Consider the following 24565-nt stretch of genomic DNA (forward strand, 5'->3'; position numbering starts at 1 on the left):
TAATCGCTTCAATAAAACATTAGAAATTATGACACAAGAAGTTTCTTTAATATTTTATTTTACAGTGTGAGGAAAAAAACTAAAAAACAGAAAAATATAAGAATACAACAAAATGAATCCTATACAGAATGCCCCCTTCTATACATCAACCCTTCAAAACATAGAGATTGAAACTGTGATGTGGCACCTTTCTCTATACAAACTTGAAAAAAAAAAAATAAACTTTCAGTAGGGTCAGAGTCATGAATGTCAACTAATTATTATATATATATATATATATATAGTATATATATATATATATATATATATATATATATATATATATATATATATATATATATATATATATATATATATACACACACACATACATACATAGGGGCAGCAAATCAAACTGGGTTTTTCCTTCTGTATAACAAACAGGGGTATGCCTGTATGGTGGATAACTACTACAGCATTAAACAAAATCTCAAGACTACTAAAATCTATGTCGATCCACGCATTTTTTCAGATTTGCCGTTTGTCTAGTGTGATACTTCCCTCCAAAAACAAAGGGCGGGGGGGTTAAGCTGGCTATCCACTTCAGATAGATGTCGGCCACCTCCCACAACATGCATGCTTGTATTGGTGTTCAAGTATATTACCAATGCAAGAGGGAATAATAGATGGCTGAATACATCTAGAGCAGTTTATATCCCAGCATAAGAAAAGATTGTGCATGTTAACATCCAACATGCCTGATCCATGTTCCCACAGATGCAAGTGTTGGAGGGCAGATTGTCTGGTGATCCACTGACAACTATCTACTTTGTATGACCAGCTTAGAACAGGCATTTTAAGACCTGGCATACTGGCTGGGTTTAGTGCTTAAATTATGGATAACCTTGCTCTTTGTAGACATTGTTACCACCAGATCCCTTTAACATTACAGTGTAGAGAGGGCAGAACCCACTATAATGAGTAAAGAATAGTGCCAGCTTTAGTTCATTGGGTGCAGGAAACCCACAACCCGGTTGGCATTCAGCACTCGGTATGGTTAAAATTCAGCATCTCATTTAGTAACAGAGAAGCAAAGTTTTTTTAATTCCCACTCTTTGCTCCACAAATTCATAGTCAAGCGTCATCGATAAGGATTTGATTTTTAATGTATAAAATAGCTGATAATGTAGCTTTTGCCTTTTAATGAAGCATATAGATAAAAGTTTATGGCAAAAGTCTTAAAATTGGTGTACATATATACTCATATATTAGGCGAATTAGTGAGAGCTAGAGTACGGTTGGCACAATGATCATGGTACAATACTGATTGTTTTCTTGAAGTCATATTTTGCAATTGGCACTAGTGATTCTGAGCTGTCCATTGTCTTGATGAAGGCATAATTTAACAAACTCTATGGAAATTAATACGGAAAAATCCACTGTACCCTTTAATGGAATTAATATATTGAACAGGTATGTATGAGGGGAGAGTAGCTGTTAAGTAGCTATATTATAAATGTCCCAAGTATTATCCTGAATCCAATTCTACAATGACAATTAGGGTTCATTTCTCGCACATCTAAGCATTAATAGAAATGTGACATCACCAGCTTGTATCTACAATGGGGCCATTACTGGTAGGATGCCATTTTGAACTAGGATGAAAGTACGTGACACGTAATCTTCTAGCTATACATGTCCCCCAACCAATCTACAAGTTTATTTAAAAAAAAGAAAAAAATGCATCTAACCTGCGGTATATCTACATGTTTTTTACAACTTAAAAGCAAAATACTAGTATAGTAATATCTCCCCCTAAGACTCACGGAAGCAACCCTGAGCAAGTGGCAGCGGGGAAGAGTTATGGCAAAGTATAAAAAGGCATCAAACACTACTACTGCAAGGTAAAGCATTTAAAAGGAAGCAGAGTTTACTTAAAGACAGCAGCTATGACCGTCTTAGTAGCAATCTTATACTTTTGCACTATTCTCCATTGTGCTGCAATCTTTACAGTGACCTCATAAATGATAAGTATTCCAGTGGTTGGACCTTTGAGAACTTTCCCCGCAAGTTCCCCCCCTTCAATTTCATTTGGGCATAATGCTAGGAGATGAAGTTACCCCACATTATAACTTATTATGTGCCAGGGAGGGCTTGTTAGGGTAATACAATGAGTTAGAGATACATGGAGGTGGAGCTGTTAAGAACTGTGTCTGCCTGGCTTTGGAGAAGATCAAAATCAGGAAGGGCAATGGAAAAAGGAAAAAAAAAATTACTAAATTACAGAATACACTGAAGAAAGAGAAATATTAGATAACTACATATGTTTTGTGATCTCAGGTTAATATATTCTGCTGTATGCTACTCCAAGTTAAGCAAACCCTGCAAATCTCTTACACAAGTATAGGAACTGTAAGTATAAAACAAGAAAGGCAAAGTGATCAGAAAAAAAGGGTCATAAAAATCTGGAGATAGGAGAGAAGGAAAGACAGGTACAGACATCTTGTTATCTCTCACGTGAAGTCTGGGTTTGTTTTTTAGTTTTCTAATTAGCATAATTAGCGTTGCTAAAATGCCTTCCCCTCAAACAGAGTGGGGGTGATCACATGTCCCCAGCATCACGGCTTCTCAGCAGGTCACCTCCGTGAATGTTCCTGGTGGTCCTCCCCCCGACTCGCTGCTCTGCGACAGAGTACGAGAGCGTGAGCGATTCCCCTCGCTGGATAGAGAGGCGGTGCGCGAGCGAGACAGACGAGTCATGCAAGAGGATGCCACTGCAATGAAATAAAAGAAGAAAAAAAAAAAAAAAACAGAAAAAGATTATGAGACAAAGAATGGATTGATGAACAGCCTGGGATCTTCACTTGAGGTTCCTCCAGAAAACTTGACCACCACCACTTCATGTATCTAAATTGTGGACACAATTCTGCTAAATGTGCAGGAACAAGATGTGAGATACTGTGGTCTTTCTGAGTTCCTCAACTTAATATAACAGATAAGACATTTCCGGAAATAGGTGACATCACAGTGACAAAACTAACAGGACATGTGGTGTAGCTGTGGGATCTTGAAAACTACAGGTCAGCTGTAGGCTAGCCATGCTTATAGGTAACAGGTGAGAGGTCATAGGGTCATCCGCCAATGAACAAGAACTCCTCTGTCGTCTAACCAAGCTGAAATTAGGTCAGCTCGTCTGCCACAAAAGGCATTATAGCTAGGTATAGGTGTAAGCTCACACACACGATAGAAAAAGTACATTGTAAGCACACAAAAGGTGAGGTGAGTGTCTCATGCCCAAGCACCTGGACAAAAGCTGGGTGAGAAGAGGCAGAAAGGGTGCAAGGACCAAGAGCAGTGAAGGAGGATGGGGGATTGATAAGTTCTTCAAAGATACTTCACCCCATACTGCGCCTCTTATCCAGAATGTGGGGGACTGAGGAGAAGAAATAGCAAGACAAATGAAAACTACAGGCACTATGGAGGACACCAGTAAGGAATGGGCCTGAAACGTGACTCTATGGAGAAAGACCAGCATCAATAGTGATCTTAGTCAGTTGTCATCAGACGGGATAAAACATCCACACTTCTAGAGAAAGATCAATATTCTTTGTACAGAACATATCTAACATTTCTATGGCTTTGCTATTTCACTAGGAAATCCTAAAGGTTTTTCCACAAATTATATTTATAACCCAATATCCAAATGTGTCAATGATCCTCTTTCCCTCTTCAGGCATGAAGACTCATTTGAAATGAATGGTAGTCATGCAGAGACTCCAATTCTTTCTTTCTGCATGAAGAGGCATATGGAGTGGTGGTCACATAAGTCCCATGCTGCGCTATTCAATGACTATAAGGCTGAAGATAACAACCGACTAGAGCAGGGGTCCCCAACCTGTAGCCCAGGAGGCACATGTGGCTCGCGGCTGTCTGACAGCTTGGTGCATTAGCTCCTGGTCTAGCAAACAGGTATGAAGAGCACATCTCAAAATGGTGAATTTTGTGAGTAGCCCTGTAGAGAAGAGCAGATCTGGATGCACATACTGTATACTGGTCTTAGGGTCCAGCTTGAAGCTGGATGCGACAGTGTAATGGGAGAATACTGAATGGGGGTATTGTGGGAAACCTTAGATTTTGGTATACTGCTTTGTGGTAATTTCTGTAGAAAGGCTTTGGTTATCATTACACCAGTAATGGGGGCTTTGGTTGCCATTACTGTGAGGGGGTTGGGAGCTGGATGTGGCTCGCGACCCTCTCTCGAAGCTGAATGTGGCTCGAGACCCTCACAGAGCTGAATATGGCTGTCAAGGTCTGAAAGGTTGGGGACCACTGGACTAGAGATTGGTGAGTCCATCCAGGTTTTTTGTTTTTTTTTTAAATTTTCCAGCCTACAGAATCAAAAACCCCAAACCTTTTTTTTCCGATGACGGCTCATGCATATATTAGAGCATTGTGTACATAAAGGGACCCTGAGCATATATTCTTACGAATTGAAAAATAGCAACTCAGCCAAAATACCTGTCTATACCTTGTAAGCCAAGGAGAACTATAAACACTACAACATGTAGTCAGTGCCATATCAAAGGTCAAAAGGAAAATTAATGGGATTCCACCCCCCACCCCCATTAAACCAATGGAGGATTAGTCACAAGAGAAAATTATAGCAAACAAGAAGCAACAACGCACGGTCATCTGTTGAGAAAATGCAGGAGTGGCAGAAATGTTTCCCTGATAAGGCCTCAAAAAGAAGTGTAAAAGAAACACCAACAAATATACATAGCAGAACCGAATACCAAAAATACTAAATCTTTATTGATATTACAGTCCTCCAACTACAACACCAAGAAGGAAAACTATTGGAATTCTGAAAACAACATAGACATGCTAATGATATGCAAATTAAAAAATGGAAACAAAATTTCAAAACAAAATTTTCAAAACATCTCGATTTCTTCACTATTGAGTATGAGCGCCACGCACAGAAATACAGGCACTTACAAGCCTTGGCATGTTATCAATGTTATTAATGGTTCTCTGAGGAATGTTCTGCTCCACTGAATGCACTTGGCCACGCAAATCATCAAGATCCGCTGCTGGCAGCTCCCTTTGCAACTGTCGACCTTTAACGTCCTAGATGTGCTTGATGGGAGACAAGCCTGAAGACACTGCAGACCATGGTAACACGTTTAGGCTACACGGGCTGCTCAAAGTTGCAGGAGCAACATATGGCCTGGTGTTATGTTGAAAAACAAGTCATGAAACATTTAGCAGGAATGGCTGTACCACAGGTTCCATAAGCAAATCAATGGTACGAAAAGCTTTTAGTGTACTTGGAATGAAGACTAGAGGGGTCCGGCTACTGTATATTATGTCACACAACATCATAATCCCAAGAGTAGAACTTGTGGTGACCTTTCATCGTGAAGACCTTTTCATAGCATTGCACACATGGTCTCCAAACCAATCTCTGGCTGTCATCGTGTCCAAAACAAAAGTGGGGCTCATCACTGAAGAGGACAGACATCCTTTCAAGTCTCCATTGCAGTCTTGTTCTGCATAATTATAGCCTTTAAGAAAGGTGGCAAGAGGTCTAATAAAGAGGCCTTCATGAGGGACCGCCACACGAGGGACTGTCACACTGCCACTGCCACTCCCGGGATTATGGTGTGGGTGGCATAATGTATGGTAGCTAGACCCCTCTTGTCCTTGTTTCAGGTACACTAACAACACAGCGTTACAATAATTTTTTTTTAGGATATGCCAATGCCAGGCCACATGTTGTTCATCATACTGTGAGCAGTCTGCTCAGCCTAAACGTGGTACCATGGCCTGCAGAGTCTCCAGCCTTGTCCCAGATGTGCATCAATGTGAGACGTCATTGGTTGTCAATTGCAAAGGAAGCTGCCAGCAGCAGATCTTGATGATTTGTGTGCCCTAGTGCAAAACAATTTAGCAGACAACCATTAATATCCTCATTGATAGCATGCCAAGGCGTGAAAGTGCGTGTATTTCTGCAGTCATTCTCAATAAATCGATGCGTTTTAAAAATTTTGTTTCCATTATTTCATCATTTGAATATCATCAACATATCTATCCATCCTACGATTTCCACACTTCCACAATTTTTCCTTCTTGGTGTTGCAATTTCAATATTGAGGAGTGCAAATAATAACAATATAATTATTCACAGTCAAAAACACCACTCCAGTGTTTTTTTATTTTATTTCAACCCTGGAGTTGTGCCACTAACTTAAGGTCCCTGATCCTAGCATTATACTTCCCGGTCCCGGCACGGCCATTTTGTGACCGCAACTTCTGACTGACGGGAAGTCAAAGGTAACAGTCACAAGCTCTCAATGTAAGTCTTTGAGAGCCTCGTTCTACCTGGAGTAGCGACTTCCGGATCACCCAGTCAACACTGGAGAGATCCGGCAATTCACAATCTGCAGAATACCAACCGAAGTGGCGTCGATAACAGATGAAGACGGCAGCTGGTAAGAATGAGACTAAGTCCAGGGAACTTAGATTAGTGGCACCACTCCAGCGGTAAAATAAAAGAAAACACTGGAGTGGTGCTTTAAAAGGAAGACTATATTTACAAGAAAGCGGATATGATTAGTAGTTAAACATTGCATACTATATTCTAAGTGCTCATAGCACAAGAAACACCATATTAAGCAAATGGTAAAAGCTGTGACTCATAAATCAAAGTAATGTAGATACCGACCAACGCAACCAATCGGGGATACGGCTGCTTTGTATGTCGGTAACTATGTAGGTTTTATCTTACTAGTTTATGTACAGTATTTATACTGATTTATTCTGAGCCGCTTTTGATTGTTGACTTATGATTCACAGCTTTTATCATTTGCTGGCAACAGATGCCTAGTATAGTGTTTCTGGTGCTATGTGCTTTTAGAATATTACTGATCCTACCACATCTTCCTTTTAACTGTGTTTTTTAGTATTACCATGTAATAAAAAATAAAAAAATAAAAAGATTCATTATTTTTGGTATTTGCTTATCCTGTATTTGTAGGCATCTGTGTGGTTACATAGTACAGGGCTTATCCAATGTAGTGCTGACCCCTTATGTAGGTGCAGAATTCATGTAGGTGGACAAGACGCTTTCATCTCAGAATTCTATGTTGTGCATTGGTTCAAGATCTAAACCCTTCTATTTCAGCTGGAGGACTGCAGCCAAGCATTATGTTGTATTTGAGCGAGCCATTTATATGTATGAGTAATTAAAACTCGCCTGAAGCCGGAATAGACCAACATCTGTCCTGCAACGCAGCTTAGCTGCTAAGTCTGCAGAGCATACAATTGCTTCTAAAGCCGCCATTATAAGAGGACAGCTGTAAGCTCCTACGTTAGATGATAACCCGAACGTGGACAGTGTGGAGAATAGAGATGTCAGTACTTACTGTAGCCCATTCCCTGTACAAAGTACTTGAAAGCCTCAGCGAGTTTTCCAGGCTATAACAGCATGGAAAGAAGAATGAAAAGTCAGAACGTCATTATACAGTATTAGCCAATGAGAATAGGAACATCTTTCGTACAAGTTTGTATTATCCTTGTAATGACTTTATTGAAAAGAATAGACACTTGAGTGAAAAATACATTGAATATACAAACAAGTATGTACAATAAACCCTAAAGGAGAAAGGTCAGCACTTTTAGGTTACATTGATTTTTTTAAATTTATTATGTTGTTTTTTTTTTAATTTACCATATCTATATCTATACAAGAAAAAAACAAAAAACATTCTGGCCGCTGAGTTTTATATTAGTCTTATAGTTTCTAATCCGGAGAGATTAGTAGTCATCAGATTATCATCACGGCAGGATAATGACAGATAACACCTCTATATACAGTAGATAACACAATATAAATAAGTCATGGCGTATAGCCAGGGCTCAGCGCCGTCCCTACACAAGGCACAGAGCATGCCCAGAAAACTCTTCTATAGAAGTCATTAAGGCAGAACCTGCCTATTGCTGCCCGTGATGCATGTGGCTGCTGTACAGCATCTCTCTTGATGATGTGCAGAAAATAAAATGCAAAAAAAAAACCCCAAAATCTACATAATAGAGAATACACACGCCAAAATGTGATAGTAAAAATTTCAAATGCTCATTTATTTAAAAAAAAAAAAAAAAAGGAGAAAAGAAGAATAAGGATAATAATATTCTTTGGTAACATTGAAGTGTTTTACCTGTGTTATCTGTGGCTGTCCGCCAGAGTCTGCCATCTGAGAAAAAATATAGGAAAATGTATTCGAGTCTCAAGTTTAATTTCACTGTCTCCCGAACCATCAACTATCCCAAAACTCTACTTCTGAGCTTACTGTTGGCAGCATGAGTATTCCTATCTGCCAAACCGGCCTCCCCAGCCATACAGTAACTAAATATAGCCTCGTGTGAAAGCTGACCAAGTAGAAAAGCTGGGGGAGTTGTGTCATTTGGAAGCTATAGCGCATTAAGGGGCATCTGGGATTCTAATATTTTTTGTACAAACAGCCTCAGTACCTTACACTATAAAAGATAAAAGTATGTACTCAAGAACTATTACCAGAACACTATGGCGTGCCCTCTCAGGGCTTAAAGAGAATCTGTCACCAGATCTCTGCTACCCCATCTGATAGCACCACGGTGTAGGAGCACAGACTCGGATTTCAGCGTTGTATCACTTACTGGGCTGCTTGCTGCAGTTTTGATAAAATCACTGTTTTATCTGCTGCAGATCTAGCAGTTATTTGATTGCTGAGCTCTGTATAACCCCGCCTACACCACTGATTGGTAGCTTTCTGTGTTCACTGTGCGTAGGCTGCCAATCAGTGGAGGGGGCGGGGTTATATGGAGCTCATGAATGGCACTACTTCTGGAGGATTCATTGCTACGCAGTTTAGAAATCTTTAAATAGATTTAGATGCGCTGATCTTTCAAAATACTATAAGCTCGCACTTCAATCACTATTTGCAGAAAAGGACAGCAGCCCATAGATACAATTTCATAACAATCCCAGCACAATAAAACAGGTTTTAATGTTGCAGTGAGTTTATTTATCCCGTTGGTGAATTGACAGCTCATATTCCAAGGCTTTAACCTTGTGAGTTTTTACAAGGACGATCTGTATAAAATGCCGGTCTGTGTGTACAGTAGGATGACGGGTCCATGCCGATCTCGGTAGCCCTCAGCCATATAACGGACCTGTCTACATTGCTACTTCTGTCAAACCATCAGTGCTGGGCTATACAAGTTATTTTCTAACTTACCTTCAAGAATGAAGTCTGAGTTGGATCCAGTTTTGAGTTGCATTCGACCTGTAGAGGCACAACAGGGGTCACAATGGAAAATTCACCCCAAAAAATATCTAACCAGTAGCATAAATGCATTCATCCTTACCACCGCATCCTCATGAGGAGCTTGGTCACCAACTACCAACATCACAGGGCACCTACAAAACAAAGGAATAGGCAAGTTAGAATATCGAAGAAGCAAAAAATAACTTATCAGCTCACCCAGGGTTCGGATCCAAGGATTCATTTTAAAGGGATGCACAGATGAGGAATCCCGGTGGTTTCCATGTACAAACAGAGTATAGTTGACAAGGTTTTGATCCATATTGAGAAAAAAAAAAAGGGGAGAAAAAAATGAGGAAGGAGAGAGGGTAATAAAATTATATTAAACGGTGACGCGTTTTGAACCACATGGGTGCTTAATCCTAGCCAGAAGCCATGTGGTTTGAAACGCGTAACCTTTTCATAGAATTTTATTACCCCCTCTCCTGCCTCATTTTTCTCCAATATGGTTTTTAATTATTTCTTTTTTTTAAGAAGATGTAATTTTTTAATCTACGGGATTTCTGGACTGAAACCTTGTAAACTCTACTTTTAGCTAAAAGCCTATTTATGTGAGCAGATTATCTGCCCGCTGATTGAAAATTGATTGGCGCTCATTTAGTTAAGTTAACATGCTACAATTATTTTGGGATTTTCATACAAACGATCGTTCACACAATAGTTCATAAGGCTAAGTGCCCACGATGCAGAAATGCTGCATATTTTTTCCGCTTCTCCATGGCAGGAAAAACGCATGCGGATTTTACATGGGTTTTTCCTGCCAGGTAGAAGCTTTTCCAAGCGATTTTAGCATCACTTGGAAAAGTGCTTGACAAGTTGGTCACACTATATAAATCCATGCAACCGGCATGGATTCATATAGTGTGACCAAGTAATAGTTAAAAAAATAAAAAATAAAAAAAAATGAATAATAAGAATGGTAAAAAATAAAGATTATACTTACCTTCTGATGGCCCCCAGTATTTTCTCCGCTCCGTCCGGTCTGTTGTATGGGTCGCGGTGGTGTGAAGGACCTGTGGTGACGTCATTGAGTCATGTGACAGGTCACGCGTCCGCCGACGTCAGCGGTCACGTGACCTGTCACATGACTAAATGACATCATGGCAGGTCCTTCACACCACCGCGACCCATACAACAGACCGGACGCATCATACAGGAGACCGGGAGCCATCGGAAGGTAAGTATAATCTTTATTTTTTATTCAAAATTCTTTTTTTAACAGATTCTATGGTACCTGGGTCTGGAGGAGAGTCTCCGCTTCTCCAGACCCGGGTACCATCCGCACATAGAATCGCATAATATCCGTGTGTGCAAATGTACTGACACGGATATTATGCGTTTCAATGCAAGTCAATGGCGGCAATTACGCTACGTGTCCGCAAAATTAATGGACATGCTGCGGATTTTTCCGCAATGATAATCCGCAGCGGAAATTTCCGCATGTGCACAGCACATGTGGATTATCATTGGGGACCATGGGGCAGGTATTAACAAGCGTTTTTTTAAGCGTTTTCGCTGCGGAAATTCTGCGGCAAAAACGCTTGAAAAACGCATAGTGGGCACGCAGCCTAAAAAAAACACGTCACGTAATAATTGGCAGCACATTCAGGTTTACACGACGTCCACACAAATGATACGATCAGTGGCCAAAGAGAGTGTTTTCTCATTTGTGCTTTGATTGCCAGACAAGTGTACGCGAGGCAATGATTGGGAACGAACATTTACACAAATTATCATTCAGGCGTTCATTCACCTCCACCCTCCACCAGATAAATGGGCCTATAGTGGGGTATAAGCTAATAAGCCCCTCTGCTTACTTCAAAGTCACATCCCCTCCACGTTCCAGGTTCAAATCTCGGCGACTGCAGATAAACAAACGATAACATTGAGTTTTAAAGTTTTATTAATATAAAAAAGCACTACATAATGTGGTCAGTGACCAATGTGAACATTTTTTCCAGAACTTAGAAAAAAAACACAAACACCCTTTTTTACAAGTATAGCTAATAGTAACTTTCTAATTCCTATTCCCTGTATGCGTCAGGACCATGACTGACAGAAGTGGTGATCTTAGCCAGTATGGCCCACTACAGCCAGTGATTGGCTGCAGTGGTCAAGTCATGGCTCCATCAATTTTATTATTATTTTTTTTTAAAAGACTGATGTGCTGTCTAGAACAACATGGGCTAAATTTCCCATTAAATAAATGTTATATGCAGTAAAGAGTAATTTTTAAAAATCCTATTATTAAGTCAATTACAGCCCTCTACACTCAGTCAGATTAGTAAGAACCTATAGATACGTGTATACAAATATACAGTGTATAGAAGATATCGGGGGCTGTTTTGTCTGCATCGTCCAAGTCACATAAAGGTCTCATCCTACAATAGAACATTTATATAACCCAGAGTTACTCCTCTATTAGTCATCGATTGCTAGAAATAACTTTTCCATGTTTCCCATGCAAAAATTCCAATGTAACTGTCAGCAAGAGTTTAGGACATATTTGCCGATGGGCGACACAATGTGTTTAGGACAGGCAAATGATCAGATGGTAACAAACTAGAACAAGGCTATGACAACCCAATAGTGGGATGCAAAAATAATAGGAAGCTTAAAAATTAACATAACCACAATGAAGTCCAACATGGCACCAGTAGACTTACCTGTTGTAGCTGTTCCAGTACAGGTGGTTGTTGCCAACAATAGGAGAGTTTAAAATGGCGGTTTTGTACTGACGCACAATATCGGAGTTTCCAGAAATGTCCTCCTGCAGAAACAGATCCGATAAAGGCAAGAAAGTAAGAACTGTATCCAGGTGGCTACTAATCCTACTCTAGTTTCAGTGCGTTCACTTACTGGGCTGAAGAGGTGTGACAGAATCATTTCCGGGATGGATGAAGTGAGGCCTGTAAGCTGGAGAGGAGAAAGCCACATCACAGTATGATCAGTTTCATCTATATTTAAATAAAACCCGTGACCGTCTGACTTGGCAGAGGCAGAGAACGTAACCGAAGTATAAAGTGGTATATTAAAAATATACACGACATGAGCAATACAACGCGTCAGACATTGGGGGAGTTTTATTAATCTATGTACGGCATTGTTCTGGAGGAAAAAGGTGCAAAATTTGGTGCACACCTGTAGGATCATGCCACAGAGGACTTCGTTTTAAAAGGCGTATTCTCAAATTTGGAAATCATAAAGATAAAGAGAGAGGATAATTTTCCAACCTATGGGAACGCCTGCGTCCCCGAGGAACCCCCTGTGAATGGAGCGATGGTTGATCACAATCATTCTTAAAGAGACCACTAGAGATTCCTGAGCGCAGCGCTTGGCTGGTTATCGGCACTCCCATTAAGAATGAATAGAGAGGCATTGTACATGATCAATCGGTCCCTGTTCACACGGGGGTCTTCAGAGCCCTAGTTCATGGGGGTCCCAGCGGTCAGATCCTGGTAAGTTAACCCCATCCTCTGGACAGGGGATAACTTCCAAACTTGAGAATACTCCTTTAAAACTGGCATATAAAAGTACCAGACAGTAAATCCTCCCCAGTATGTTCAGAAAATGTAGAGTCTTCTTTTACCTTATGTGCTGCCCAGTCCATCCAGCCTTTGGCATTTGGATCAATGTTAACGAGAACTAACCCTTCCACAGTGTTAGGATGAGAAAGCTGTGAGAAGATGGAGAAATGCCGAAAAATTAGATTTCAATTCTACAAACACTTAACAAAAAGTGTGAATTTAATCAATTGCCTTGCTTTCCTTAAAAAAAAAGAATGCCATTTTAAGTCAGTCAGCCAGAAGACTTTAGAAGATCTCATTTCAGAGGATGGTAAATGATTCCCAACAATTGTAGGGAACCAATAAAATACACTGACAAGCAAAATGGACAACAGGTTTTGTTATGCAATCACTAGTCCGTACATAGCAGCTCAATACCGGCCTCTGGGACATTGTGTGGAGATGATGGGAATCTTGGAAAATGACACTTATTTAGTATCAAGTTGTATGTTCATCATGACAAAACATGTGAACACTTCACAAAAGCAGAAGTGGTTCCCAGACATGGAACTGGTTACGGGAGCATACTGATAAAGAGGAAGGTCTAGCAGATGGAAAACAATGGATAGAAGCAATCTAAACCAAGGGATCACAGTCTGATCTGAAAACTAGAGTATCTATATACAAGACATTTTTTAAGTAAAACTGCACAGTTACACAATACTCAGCATAGACTAAGTAGGAAAAGATAAGCAGCACCGATATGCAAAGTGACGTATTTGGTGCGTATGAATAGTGAATACTACAGTAAAACCATGATGTGGGCTAAAGCAGTTGAAAACAACATTGAGCCACATTTATTAAAACTTAAGGCCCTACATATTATACAGCTGTTAGCTGAAAGATGGTTTGCCTACAACTATTTCTCCTGGAGACCCCATATACAGTGATCCTCTGCTTGGCTGAGGTCTCCTGTGTTCTCCATGAGAGAGCTACTGTAGGACTTTTATGGTGACTTAATTCATCAGTCTGGATCCTTCTCTTGCCTGCCGTCATCTTTCGGTGGAGAGTCGGGACGCCCCCATAAACAGTAGACTGTCGCCTGATCCCCGTCATAAATCGGCATCTTTGGCCGACTGGAGTCTAATGTGTATGGAGGCTTTAAAGTAAAGAGATTATAGAAGCTTCCAAAACAACCATTTGGCTTATATTGTCTAGATTTCTTTTTAATAGTAATTTAATAAATGGAGGGAAGAAAACAGAGCATGAAGAGAACGTCCATGAAGCTTGGTTTCCAACGTCAAGACACAATCAATGTTATTTACCGTGTATCTGGCCAAGACATATGCACCAGCACCAACACCAATCCCAATAATACTGGGGAAACTGTAGTGAAAAGAAGACAACAGGTTACATACAGGCCATGAAGACGTCCATTACTTCAAGGTTCAGCTCCATTTAATCACTCACTTCAGGTATTGCAGCACACATGGGATGGTTTCAGCCAGTTGATCAAGTGATGGATATTGGTACCTAAGAGAACGCAGAATGAGAGACTAAAGAGGCAGCACATATAGTGGCCAATACTGGACCTTCACGTAAAATCATTATTAGCATCTTCAGTGGATGTACAGTACTGTACATAAGAGGTCATAGACAAAGCTCCATATAGGCATCACATTATTGTAACCAAATCCTGCCAATCTTTGGGGCACCCACCAGAAACCCAGTACCTATGAGATTACCTGGCAGTCTTCTGCACTTATTTCTAGATTTCTTACTGTCATGTTCCATATTTAGCCTGACAACACCAAATCTGGAAATGGTGCCAGAAGTGTCAGGCGATCCTTCATCTCCAGCAGCACTTTTGCAATGGCACACACCAGTGAAAAGTGCATAAGTCAAGACTGACAGATGTCAGTGTGACCAATAGCCACCCACATAATACAGAAATCTCACCCAGCAGGATAGACAGCTGCCCCCTCCTCTTGTCCTGGGGCATCAATGTGGCAAACAACAAAGTTCTTCACAATCTCATACATGTCCTCGTTTTCAAAGAGCATTTTAAAGCACAATTTATCTGAGAATGGAAAAAATAAGATAAGAAAAAGAAAAGAAAATTATAAAGGGAGACACAAAAAAAGAAATACATGACGCAAGGACAAGAGGCGTGAAATTAGAAAAAAAAGGAAACTTTCATTATCTTCATCAGATGTAGGATCTGGCAGGAGCCAAGTTTCATGAGCACTCATGGGGAGTCAACCACTATGTCTTCTTCTGGACATGTCTAGGTAATGCTTTAGAGCTTTCCATTTAGCCTACAAATGTGATGGTAGCAACTAGCCGGATCCTAGAAATCCTCGTCTTGTGACCCCCCTAGTACTGCTCATGATGTTACTGCGGCAGTCACACAAAAATGGCAAAAAATAACTAAGAAGAGCCATTTACACAGGGCAGCAATCAAGCTGCAAGAGATTTAAGAGATCTAGAGGATCACTTGCCCTTAAAATACACAAATATCACTACACAAAGAAAGGAAAGCCCCCACAAGCACTGGACAGACAAACAGAGAAGAACCCCGAGAGACAGCCAAGACAGACGTACACAACACCCAACAATGAATGGCTGAGCGCAGACAGCCCTCATACTCACGGTCCATCCCCACATCATGGAATGTTACAATCGCTGGCCTCTTGGGTTTGGGGGAGCCCTGAATTGTGACTGTCACCATCCCATAGGGAGTTTCGATTGAATGTTTCTATACCATGAGATACACAAATAGTGAGACTGAGATCTACCAGAACGCAGGAAGACATCAATACAAGACCAGTAAAGCGCACGCTCAATGGACGGTTTGCTCCTGCACAAACACAGCAAATGTGGGTTAAGTATATACAGTCGCTTGAACACAAGAAAACAGTGGTTTCCGCAGCAGAAGGTTTCGATTTTGTTCAAGAGAGACAACACTAATGCGGTGTATGTATATCTATATGTGTTGTGTAAAGCATCTCAATGTGAGAATAGGGTTCGAATATTCAGTGTATGTTGTAGAGAAGGAGCAGTCTCTTGCTCTTAAACCAGGAGTGCCCACGATGTCATTCTGTGCGGACCCCAACCATATGGACTGAAAAATGCTTGTCAGGTTATCTATACGTGGTCAGCCACACACACAAGAGTAGTGGCAGCAGCTGAGGAGACGGCACTGGCAGTACTAATGGTGCACGGTGTAGACCTCTCTGGACGCCTCATACAGGAGCATGGGGTCTCGTCACCCATTTGGCACTCCAGAGAGGAGTCTGGGAATTAGACAGGTGGCCTTTTGTGTCTGGGCGTCACTCCACTCTACTTTATGGGAGTTCTGAATTATTAGACAGTAATGATCCATTGTAGAGCGCCATGTGCATGCATGACCTCTTACTCTTTCGGCCCTATTCCTACAGTGTTTTTAAGAGGATTTAGAAGTGGATTTTACTGTAAATCCACATTGAAAAAAAAATGCTTCAAATACTCTTTGATTTAGCTTCCTGCTGGTTGGTTTTAGTGCAAGATGTTCAAAATAACGTGAAAAACAACAATACTGTGTGCACTATAGGAGCCTTTCCCATTAAAATCAGTCGGAAACATATTCAAAGAGTATTTGATGTGTCTTTTTATGCGGAGTTAGGAGCAAAAGCCATTTTTAAATAGTCAGAAACCTGTGAACGTATCATTAGAGTCCTGTAAGTAGAATTTGGGCCAGACATTTATTGTATGTACTTTCAATGTGCCATAAATTGTCACAGAAGGTAATACCCCTTTAATTTTTAGTGTGGTCCCTGGATTGGTTCAGTGGCCCTTGGACTAAAAAAGTTTGTGCACCCCGGCTTTAAACCAATTCAACCGCTGATATACTGTATTTAATAGAGGTAATCCAATGAGTATTAATATCTAATGATGCATCCCAAACATGTCAACTCCAATGCCACGTGACCATACACAGCTCAAGAAGTAGGTAAACCTTGGGATATCAGCTGGAAAGATCCCACTAAGTAACTTTGTGTAGAATACCATTAGTTGTACATAAAGCACAGCAGATTAGTGAAAATCACCATGTATAGTGATAAAAGGCACACAAGACACAATGGTACACAACTCTATATACATAGACACCGCTATACAACGCTACAGAAAAGGAGTTGCTGCATCATCCAAAATACTCAAATCCTGCATATATAATGTATTGGTTAGAAAGCCAGAAAATGTAAAATCTTGCATCTCAATAGTTTATCATTGCTCTTTTGTTCTATTTTCACTAATGTTTTGGTTAGTAAAACGCTATAATATAAATATATATTTATATATGAAACATATCATTTTCATTATATTTCTTAATATGACTTTTGGGAACAGTATAACCTAGAAACATCCAAAGTCTGATATTAGGATACCTAATACATGCATAACATGTGAGATTCATATAAGAGTAAAAGGGAATCGGTCACCAGATTTTGCTACCCCATCTGAGAGCAGCATAATGTAGGGGCAGAGACCCTGATTCCAGTGATGTGTCACTTAGTGAGCTGCTTGCTGCAGTTTTGATAAAATTACTGTAGATCTAGAAGTTCTCTGAATGCTGAGCTCTCTATAGCCCCGCCCACACCCCTGATTGCACAGTGTACACAGAAAGCTGCCAATCAGATGTGTGGGTGGGGCTATAGAGAGCTCAGCATTCAGAGAACTTCTAGATCTACAGCAGATAGAACAGTAATTTTATCAAAACTGCAGCAAGCAGCTCAGTAAGTTGACACCTCACTGGAATCAGGGTCTCTGACCCTACATTATGCTGCTCTCAGATTAGGTGGCAAAAACCTGGTGACAGATTCGCTTTGAAGAAGATCCATATTAACCATTAAATATAAAAAACACCCCGTACCACTTACATTAAAGATATGTAAAAATGACTAAGCTGATAAAGAATAACCATATTACGTGTTGATAACACATGCATATATTATGTGCTTGACGTACAAACATGGCCTTCCAAATAAGACATGATGGCTTTTCCGTCACAAATACGGACATAGGCATACCTGTTCTTGCACTTGAAGTAGCTTGGCTGCTAGCTCAGCTGCCTGAATGGAGAAGAAAGAGGTTTCTGATAAGTATAACTTAGGAGGTGGTTACAAGGGACAAGCAAATGTTAATAGCCATAATCTTACCTTTAAGGGGTCCTGCATAAGAGCATTGTCCTCCGTAATCTGAACTTCTTGTAACTCCGACATCTCCAGATCTAAAAAACACAAAAAATTCATATGAGGAAAAAAAACTGTAAAAAATAAATATATATATTTTTCAGACTTTCTGTACAATGGGTACATTGTGGGATCCCAAGCATTCAACTCTCTGCCCCAGCTATTATAGAATAAATGGGGTAAAGTGTATATTGAAAACATATGACATAAAACAAAACATAATAAACCAGCAGAGTAATCACAAACTACATGAGTTACTGCTTCAGAAGAAAAGGCAATATGGAAGTGTGGGCTACCAATCTGCTAAAGGGGAAAGGAGTCAGAGAGTGGAAGTACAACGTACTCTTATGGCAGTATGGAGGCAGTAGGGTTATAGGCTGTGGGATTTCCTAAAGAGGGTAATTTTTCAACTCGTTTTTTAAGGTTTCAACAGTGGGGTTAATAGTGCGCTGAATCTGCCTAGTGCCAGCACTTAGAGCCCCACTGCCGGGAGGAAATGAACATTATTCCTCCTGGTTGTGTTCGGTTTTCAGTCACGAGGGTGGAGTCGACGCAGGTTCCGTCATCGCCCAATGTATAGAGACTAGCGGCTGTAACCGCGCCCCTGACACTGACTGACAGCCGGCCCTCATGCTTAGCTGCTGTCAGTCAGTGTAGTGGGGGTGCAGTTACAGCCGCCACTCTCTATACAAAGATTGGTGACTGAAACAGCTGTGGGACTCTAAGTGCCAGCACCGGGCAGGTAAGTAATGCTATTAACCTGCAGATTAACCCCATATCTGCAGGTTAATAGCGTTTTTTTCACATGACAGGTTCTCTTTAAGAAAAAAAAATTGCTTTACAGTTTATATAGAATAAAACCTATAACCCTACCCATGTTCTCCATTCTGCAACTGACCTTAAACCAACAATACTCCATAATCCAAACCTCCTACTTCTACCTCCAATACGTCTCTCCTGCTGCGCCAGTTGTTTGGAATGCACTACCCCAGACTAACTGATTATTACTTACCCTCATATTTTTAAGCCTTTAGGCGGGCCTATAACTTTAACCCTTTCCTTTCCCCCTCACCCCCGCCTTAATTTTTTTATAATACACTGCGAAAAAAAAGAAAAGAAATGTGAACCCCCATTGGTTGTTATATGCAGCACAGACACTAAGTAAAACTGGCCAAATCTTAAAATAATGCTTTGCTTGCAAATGTTTTCAGGTAGATCCTTGTTATGACACATTTTCCCACACAAAATCTATTGTCTGTTCAGCCTTGTGGATACATTTGTGTCATCAGAAAAAAATATATTTTTTTATGTCAACTATAATTTTTAAGAGTTTTGGTGACTTTTTAATTACAATAGAAGTTGCAGCTTAGGCAAAAGCACTGTCCCGCAATCAAACAAAATAAAGACATCTAAAATACAGGCACTAAAATGAATATGTAAAATCAGAATATGGTTTCAATTGGTAGAAAATAAAGGTGAAGATTCTATATTCGCCTTCACCTTAATGTCCAATATTGTAATCCATCTATGTTCACATATCTACTGTGAAGGGTCCAAAAGTTGTACTAAGAAATCTTTTTAGTCTACTACTGTTCAGCCAATTATGTTCCTCGTTTTTTCCTTATGTAGTGGGTCCTGCAATCTACAAAACACTGACTGGTGGAAGTGCTGGATGTAGGACCTCTAGATGGTGATGAGTAATATATAGTGTTGAGCATTCCGATACTGAAATATCGGGTATCGGCCGATATTCGCGGTATCGGAATTCCGATACTTAATTCCGATACTTTTGCAATATCGTATACCGGAATCGGAAGTTCCCATAATGCAATGAGACATTTTCATTTTATTCAGCCAATGAGGATCCTAAGAAGTGTGGGCACATCCTGTTAGGCATGTAGGCATCTTAACTAATGGCATGGCTGTGATTGGCTGCTGAAATGATGTCATGATGCACTATAAAAGCCACCGCCGCCATTTTGAGCTCACTCTGCTGTGAATTCAGTTAGGGATAGGACGCTGTTGTTCTGAGGGACAGTTTTAGCTACCTATTTGCTCTATACTGCTTTACCCAAGCTACTTTCTAAATCACTGTGCCTTGCGGTGCTAGTGCACAGTTCCCTGTGCTATTCACCGCTGTCTGCAAGGTCTGTGTGTGTGAGTGCAGCTCACCCTGTAGTGTGTGCTTCAGCCAAGTCTGGTTGTAGTGCACTCAGTGTGTGTCACTGCCTCATACATTGTCCTTTTTTGCCAATTCATAATTTTTCCTGATATCTCCTATTAGTGTGGTGGTTCCATCTGTATTCAGCTAAATTGGTTCCAAACACACTATATAGGAGTAGATAGAGAAATTTTTTTCCGTCTTGCAGCACTAGTGCACAGTGCTCTGCATCTGTACTGTTCACCGCTGTCTGCAAGGTCTGGTGTGTGAGTGCAGCTCACCCTGTAGTGTGTGCTTCAACCACGTCTGGTTGTAGTGCACTCAGTGTGTGTCACTGCCTCATACATTGTCCTTTTTTGCCAATTCATAATTTTTCCTGATATCTCCTATTAGTGTGGTGGTTCCATCCGTATTCAGCTAAATTGGTTCCAAACACACTATATAGGAGTAGATAGAGAAATTTTTTTGGTCTTGCAGCGCTAGTGCACAGTGCTCTGCATCTGTACTGTTCACCGCTGTCTGCAAGGTCTGGTGTGTGAGTGCAGCTCACCCTGTAGTGTGTGCTTCAACCACGTCTGGTTGTAGTGCACTCAGTGTGTGTCACTGCCTCATACATTGTCCTTTTTTGCCAATTCATAATTTTTCCTGATATCTCCTATTAGTGTGGTGGTTCCATCTGTATTCAGCTAAATTGGTTCCAAACACACTATATAGGAGTAGATAGAGACATTTTTTTCCGTCTTGCAGCACTAGTGCACAGTGCTCTGCATCTGTACTGTTCACCGCTGTCTGCAAGGTCTGTGTGTGTGAGTGCAGCTCACCCTGTAGTGTGTGCTTCAACCCCGTCTGGTTGTAGTGCACTCAGTGTGTGTCACTGCCTCATACATTGTCCTTTATTGCCAATTCATAATTTTTCCTGATATCTCCTATTAGTGTGGTGGTTCCATCCGTATTCAGCTAAATTGATTCCAAACACACTATATAGGAGTAGATAGAGGAGCCTTTCTGCAGCATTGGGCCCTGCAGCCCCAGCCAGATTAGTATTAGCCTATTTTTTGCAGCCTCATCTATTGCATTGTAGGTTACCTTCCTACATTGTAATAGCTACAAAAAGTTTGTGATACTATCGTTATTACATCTTTAGGCACATCCAGTGTCTTTTTGTGACAAAAAAAAACCTAAATAAAGTTCACCAAACACTCCACTTTACAGTTGTGTAGGCCACATTAGCTCATATTAAAGTCTAGTCCACACTTTATAAAATTAGTGTTTCTTATACCGGTTAGCAGCTGTTCAGGAATAAGCACACTAAGCCCTTAGTACTTTTCTGCCTATCTTTATCAGTCTACCAAGATGAAGAAGGCAGGAAGTAAGGCATGTGGTCGTGGGCGTGGAGTTTCTGCAGGGAGAGGACGTGAGGATTCTGTGCCTGCAGGGAGAGGACGTGGGGATTCTGTGCCTGCTGCGGGCACCAGTGACTCAGCATCCCCCAGTTTTACCAGGGAACAGTCCTTTATGCGCAGCTTTGTAGGAGCTAGCCGTACCCCACTGCTGCGCGAGGACCAAATTGAAGCCGTTGTCGGATGGATGGCAGCTAACGCATCGACTTCAATTAGTTCCAGATCCTCTCAGGTCCTGAGCACTGAAGAGCACCCATCTGTCTCTTCACCACCTGCCAAATTGCCCAGGCAGTCAGAGAGCCCTGGACAGGAGCCATCTCTACTTCTGTTCTCTGAATCTCTTGGCTTGGAAAGAGGGGGCCAGCCAAGCAGAATTCGAGAATTTGAAGAAGAGGTAGTATGCAGTGATGCGCAACCGTTTTGTCTCTCTGAATCTGAAGAGGCGGGTGGGCCAGTGCCTATGGTCAGCAGCACACCTCAGTACGCATCTGATGATGAGACTCAGGTGCCACTTTCTGGTGCGTACTGTGCTGTCGAGACTACCCAGGAGAAGCAGTTGTTTGAAGAGGGTGGTGTAGATGATGAGGTCCTTGACCCATCATGGCGTGAGGGACAGGAAGGTGGTGGGAGCAGCTCTGAGGAAGAGATTCCCCGAACGGCCCAAAAAGGAGGGAGAGGGAGGGGGCAGACTTGGTTGCCTGTAGCCTCCACTTCGGCACCCATTAGGAGCATGGCTCTTCCAAAATCCAAAGCGGGCGCTCCCAAGACTTGCAGTGCCTGGTCCTTTTTTGACACAGTTGCAGATGACATTTGCTTTGTCAAATGCAAGCTGTGTAATCAGAAGGTGAAAAGAGGGAAAAGTGTCAGCAACCTCAATACCACAAATATGTGGAAACATGTGCGGACCAAGCACGTGGTGGAGTTACACAAACACACTGAAGACCTAGGCCAACCTACAGCGCCACCTACCACCTCTTCAGCTCGTGTTGTAGCCTCTTCCTCCAGCTCACACACAGCTGGTTCGGCTTCCTCACAGGATCGCCATGGAAGAATCTCTGGCACTGTTGTACAGAGACACAGTGTAATTCCACCCACAGCACCACTTTCCCAGTCATCCTCACACTCCCAGGCCAGTCTACAGCCATCGTTAGCACAGGCATGGGAGAAAAGGCGCCCATACTCGGCAAACCACCCCCGAGCACAGGCTCTGAATGCTGGCATTGCTAAACTACTGGCCCTTGAAATGCTATCATTCAGGCTGGTGGAGACTGACACATTCCGTAACTTTATGGCATTGGCAGTCCCACAATACAACGTGCCCAGCCGCTTTTATTTCAGCAGGCAAGCCGTCCCTGCCCTGCAACATCATGTGGAGGGAAAAATTAAACATGCGCTACAAAACGCCGTCAGTAGCAAGGTCCACCTGACCACTGATGCGTGGACCAGTAAGCATGGACAGGGACGATACCTTTCCCTCACTGCCCATTGGGTAAATGTTGTGGAGCCGGGTACAGATCTTGAGAGTGGCGCTGTACGTGTTCTGCCAACTCCAAGGATTGCAGGAATCCAGTCTGTACACATTGACTCCTCCTCATACTCCAGTTCCTCTGAATCAGCGCTGCAGGAGCCGTCACGGTCTACCTCCACATCGACCCGTGAACGGTTACCTGTTATGATGACCGATATGAGCACAGCCGTGGCCAAACGTCAACAGGCCGTATTAAAATTAATTTCTTTGGGGAATCGAAGCCACACAGCGCAGGAGCTCTGGAATGCCATCAAGCAGCAGAGTGACGTGTGGTTTGTGCCAGCGAATCTCCAGCCAGGCATGGTAGTGTGTGACAATGGCCGAAATCTGGTGGCAGCTCTGGGCCTAGGCAACCTCACTCACATCCCATGTCTGGCACATGTGCTCAACTTGGTCGTGCAGAGTTTTTTGAGGGACTATCCGGATCTTGATGCACTGCTTCACAAGGTCCGCATAGAGTGCGCTCACTTGCGGCGTTCCAGCAATGCAAGATCACGCATTGCAGCTCTGCAGCGCCGATTATGTCTTCCGGAACATCGCATCATATGTGACCTACCCACCAGGTGGAATTCAACGTTACATATGTTGGAGAGGTTGTGTGAGCAGCAGGCAGCAGTAATGGAGTACCAGCTGCAGCAGGCGCAAACAAGTCGCAGTGCGCGCCGTTCACACTTCACCACCACTGAGTGGGCCTCTATGAAGGACATTTGCCACGTTTTGCGTGCCTTCGATTATTCCACGCGGATGGCGAGTGCAGATGATGCACTAGTCAGCATGACTATCCCCCTTATCTGCCTGCTTGAAAAAACACTGCAAGCACTAAGGGACGAGGTTTTGGAAGAGGTGGAGGATGAGGAGTCACAAATGCCATCTGCTTCTCTACAGTCTGCGCAACGTGGTTCCTCACAAAGGCCTAGGCAGGGGACACTTTGTGAGGAGGATGAGGAGGAGTCAATGGATGAGGAAGACATCTGTCCAGAGGAGGGAGGTACACAATGCTCTAGTAGTCAGTATCTAGAGCGAGGGTGGGGTGATGCAGAGCAGGCAGAGATCACGCCTCAAGCAGGGGACAGCGTTTCTTGGCCAGTTGGCAGTCTGCAGCACATGGTTGATTTCATGCTGCAGTGCCTGAGAAACGACCGCCGCATCGCCCACATTCTCAACACGGCTGATTATTGGGTGTCCACCCTCCTAGATCCTCGCTACCGGGACAACTTACAAAGCCTCATAACACCGTTGAACCGGGAGCGTAAAATGCGGGAGTACCAAGACGCACTGGTGCATTCCATCATGTTCTCCATTCCAACCGAGAGCAGTGCTGCTAGTGCTTTACAAAGCAGCTCAGTGCGTCGAGGCAGTGGAGGAAGCTCTGCACAAAGAGGGAGCAGAAGCAGC

General features: G+C 42.1%; 1 protein-coding gene across 2 annotated transcripts in view; it reads right to left on the reverse strand.

The window, feature by feature from the left end:
- Nucleotides 1-308: 308 nt before the first annotated feature.
- The window catches only part of NDRG2 (NDRG family member 2), a 46752-nt gene continuing 22495 nt past the window's right edge, over nucleotides 309-24565 (reverse strand). Inside the window, exons 2-17 of one of the 2 annotated variants that reach the window (XM_073671195.1) lie at nucleotides 18049-18119; nucleotides 17920-17961; nucleotides 15503-15608; nucleotides 14810-14930; nucleotides 14321-14383; nucleotides 14176-14236; nucleotides 12934-13020; nucleotides 12204-12260; nucleotides 12011-12114; nucleotides 11162-11206; nucleotides 9388-9439; nucleotides 9258-9305; nucleotides 8199-8234; nucleotides 7407-7458; nucleotides 3379-3412; nucleotides 309-2753 (exon numbers count right to left, since the gene is read on the reverse strand). In XM_073671195.1, coding sequence (XP_073527296.1) covers nucleotides 2582-2753; nucleotides 3379-3412; nucleotides 7407-7458; nucleotides 8199-8234; nucleotides 9258-9305; nucleotides 9388-9439; nucleotides 11162-11206; nucleotides 12011-12114; nucleotides 12204-12260; nucleotides 12934-13020; nucleotides 14176-14236; nucleotides 14321-14383; nucleotides 14810-14930; nucleotides 15503-15608; nucleotides 17920-17961; nucleotides 18049-18111 — 1143 coding nt within the window. In that variant the 5' untranslated portion in view covers nucleotides 18112-18119 and the 3' untranslated portion in view covers nucleotides 309-2581. The remainder of the gene's footprint in view (nucleotides 2754-3378; nucleotides 3413-7406; nucleotides 7459-8198; nucleotides 8235-9257; nucleotides 9306-9387; nucleotides 9440-11161; nucleotides 11207-12010; nucleotides 12115-12203; nucleotides 12261-12933; nucleotides 13021-14175; nucleotides 14237-14320; nucleotides 14384-14809; nucleotides 14931-15502; nucleotides 15609-17919; nucleotides 17962-18048; nucleotides 18120-24565) is intronic. The other variant, XM_073671196.1, reaches the window with a different exon arrangement.

This window comes from Phyllobates terribilis, unplaced genomic scaffold (genome assembly GCF_046119375.1).
Source record: "Phyllobates terribilis strain yellow unplaced genomic scaffold, ASM4611937v1 Scaffold_1__5_contigs__length_1240528914, whole genome shotgun sequence".
Classification (NCBI taxonomy): Eukaryota; Metazoa; Chordata; class Amphibia; order Anura; family Dendrobatidae; genus Phyllobates; species Phyllobates terribilis.